This window comes from Salvelinus sp. IW2-2015, unplaced genomic scaffold (assembly GCF_002910315.2).
Source record: "Salvelinus sp. IW2-2015 unplaced genomic scaffold, ASM291031v2 Un_scaffold5579, whole genome shotgun sequence".
In the NCBI taxonomy this organism is placed as follows: Eukaryota; Metazoa; Chordata; class Actinopteri; order Salmoniformes; family Salmonidae; genus Salvelinus; species Salvelinus sp. IW2-2015.
This window is the reverse complement of record NW_019946844.1, coordinates 4,555-7,740: the sequence shown is the minus strand read 5'-3', so window position 1 is coordinate 7,740 and position 3,186 is coordinate 4,555. Positions and strand designations below refer to the sequence as shown.

The 3,186-nt window shown below is 41.2% G+C and overlaps 1 protein-coding gene across 2 annotated transcripts; it reads left to right on the top strand.

Annotated features, from left to right (window-relative positions):
• The first annotated feature begins 414 nt into the window (after nt 1–414).
• cunh15orf61 (chromosome unknown C15orf61 homolog) lies at nt 415–2,993 on the top strand. Of its 2 annotated transcripts, XM_024144636.2 has the most exons (3): nt 415–1,196; nt 1,490–1,527; nt 1,705–2,993. In XM_024144636.2, exons 1-3 carry the CDS (start codon nt 839–841, stop codon nt 1,723–1,725), a joined length of 417 nt encoding a protein of 138 aa, XP_024000404.1. In that variant the 5' UTR covers nt 415–838; the 3' UTR covers nt 1,726–2,993. The 2 variants fall into 2 exon arrangements, with proteins under 2 accessions (XP_024000404.1, XP_024000402.1); XM_024144634.2 differs by having other exon boundaries at nt 1,490–2,993.
• Nucleotides 2,994–3,186: the final 193 nt, after the last annotated feature.

Below are 3,186 nucleotides of genomic sequence, written 5' to 3'. Positions count from 1 at the left end.
TATACCATACCTTCCAGAGGTTGTAGCTACATTGTAAAGTGTGTTAGTGTGTGATTATGTTTAGGCTTTTTAAATTGAACCTTTATTTAACTAGGGAAGTCAGTTAAAACAAATGATTACTTACAATGACGGCCTACCGGGAAACAGTGCTGCCTTGTTCAGGGGCAGAATGACAGATAATACCTTGTCAGCTCGGGATTCAATCCAGCAACCTTTCGGTTACTGGCCCAACGCTCTAACCACAAGGCTACAGTATGAAAGATCAAGCTGTATTTATTTAGAACAACTCAAGTTATTAAGAAGATACAAACGTTATTATAGATTAAAATATACATTTAATGTAAAGAGCGATACATCAATTTAGATCACTATGGGGGAAAGCGCAGCCTTCAGCTAGGAACTACAGTTTGATGTGCTGTGTTGCTAGTCGGACGGAACACGTTGCCGGTTCTAGTTACAAGGGTGAGTTAAAAGTTGATCGATAAAAGGTTTGACGGAACAACAACGGACTTGAGATGACATTTTATAAAGCATGCCGTCTTGCGCTTAAGAGGAGACTGTTTGCCAAATAATAGACAGATCTGTTCAGCTCGTAGTCCTGTGTTGAAAGCTAGCACATCTAGATAACTAGCGCTAGCTTGGTTGGCGGTCTTTACAGCTAGCTTCCACAGCTAGCGAGTGGCATTGCTTATAAAACATGACATTAATGAATAAGACACAAATTAGAACGTATTCGAGCTTTGAGGAACGTCCACACTTTATCCCCTCAGCACTAACATTATACTGGTGTCATAAGCTAGCCATCTTGCTGGTAAAACCACCTGCCAATCAATAAACTATGATCCATAGCATGAAAGAAGTTCTCCGGCGGATACACAACATATTCCTGAAAYTCGCTCTGTTTCCGAGCGCACTGCGGAGGAAAGGACGGCCGCGTCCCGCAGCTTCGGAGGTGCTGACATGTCACCTGCTACAGCGGAACCTTCCTTCCTGGACCTCCTTCTGTGTCCGCTACAGCGTCGTCACTAACGACCAGTTCGGGAGGTCCAACTTCAACTGGGCCGTACAGGGAGCCAACTACCAGATACTGAGGACGGGCTGTTTCCCCTTTATCAAGTACCACTGTTCCAAAGCACCAGCACAGAACTTAGACTATGAAGACACGTTTTTCAGCATATTGAAAGTCATCAATCTAGGTCAGTGGGAAAAAAGCCAAGGGGAGACTAGTATTTAATAGTGTCTCCTGAACCTCAACCTGGCTTTCACATGTTTCATATTGATTTAGTAGAGAGTTAATTAACTAGTTGTTTCCCCTTATTTCGACAATAACTTCTTATTCTCATCATGTATGTTTTTTTGTCCCAGAATTGTACATGTCAAGAACCATAAGCGTGTCACAATATAGGCCTTAAACTGTACAGTCTACTGCAAGCAGAGTGCAACACAAAACACATTTAATTGTTCCATGTTTTCTGCCCCTGTCTTGCAGGTATCCCGTGTTTRGCCTATGGCATGGGCTGTCTGATGGTAATAACAGCTACAGAGACTGTACAGACTAGTGCCGGACCTGTCACTGTATATTTTGCCTTCAAAGAGAAAGACACACAGTATTAAAACAATCTATTTATGTGCTTGGAAGCTAGTTTATTTTTGCAGTGTTAATATTGACGCACTGGAGTGAAACATCTGAACTGTCCCCTTTAGATTGAACTGTGCCTGTGGTGACAACAAGCAAATCCTAATACGACCTGATATATCAGCACCACGGGGCAGTGGACAGCTGCAAGACGCCTGAAGGGGAATGCTCCCCAAAACTGTTCTGCCATATTGATTTCAATCCCTTAGAATTGTAAATATTAGTGAATAAATCTGCAAATAATTGAAATCTCCAGTGATGATTTGTTATACTGCATCAACTCCCGATTTGACTTCTGCAATGTTCATCAGATTCCTATTTTTATTTTTTGGGGGATGGAGATCAGCTTTAATATTGCATATAGATTGTGGCGTCCATCAATGTAATTGTTGTGTGTATCATTTCCTATCCCCCATTAAAAGAAGTGTAAATATACAGTACCAGTCAAAAGTTTGGACACACCTACTCATTCAAGGGTTTTATTTATTTTTACTATTTTCTACATTGTAGAATAATAGTYAAGACATCAAAACTATGAAATAACACATATGGAATCATGTAGTAACCAAAAAAAGTGTTAAACAAATCAAAATATATTTTATATTCTTCAAAGTAGCCACCCTTTGCCTTGATGACAGCTTTGCACACTCTTGCCATTCTCTCAACCAGCTTCACCTGGAATGCTTTTCCAACAGTCTTGAAGTAGTTCCCACATATGCTGAGCACTTATTGGCTGTTTTTCCTTCACTCTGCGGTCCCAACTCATCCCAAACCATCTCAATTGGGTTGAGATCGGGTTAATGTGGAGGCCAGGTCATCTGACACAGCACTCCATCACTCTCCTTCTTGGTCAAATAGCCCTTACACAGCCTGGGGGTGTGTTGGGTCATTGTCCTGTTGAAAAACAGGACAATGACAGAATGCTGTGTTAGTGTGACGTAGAAGTCCGTCACTGGCCGCGGGCAGCATTTGGTACTTTAACGCACGCACACATTCATCACTCCTCCCTGCTCCGTTATAAGATAAGTTAATGTGGGTCGACACACAAGTTAACTTCTCTGTCTTAGTGCATACATTTCACACTTATGTCAGTGTTCATATTTAATATAAGCAATATTTATTATACTTATCGATGTTGTGGATGAGCGTGTTGTTTGTTCTGTTCCTCTCTCTCTCCATCTCTGTAGCTTCCGGGTATGCTGGATAAGGACCCGAGCTAAGGGAATGGGCTGACTTTATAGTGCCTGTCCCAAATGGTTCATTAATGTAAATGGGCATATTGAAAGACACTGTCAGTAGTGATGTAATTTTGTAAATGTTATGTTGTGATATTGTTTCATAAATGTGTTGCAATGTATATACTTTAGTATGTTTATTTAAATAGAAATGTAGGTTTGACTAGGTAATTGCCTGATTAATTAGTGTTAATTGTTCTGAGGGGAGGGACTAGCCCTACAAAAGGAGCCTCTCTTTCAGTTCATGGAGAGGCATTTTGGATCGAGCTGTGGATGGGGCAGCATTGTGTTTAGCTGTGGATGGGGCAGCATTGT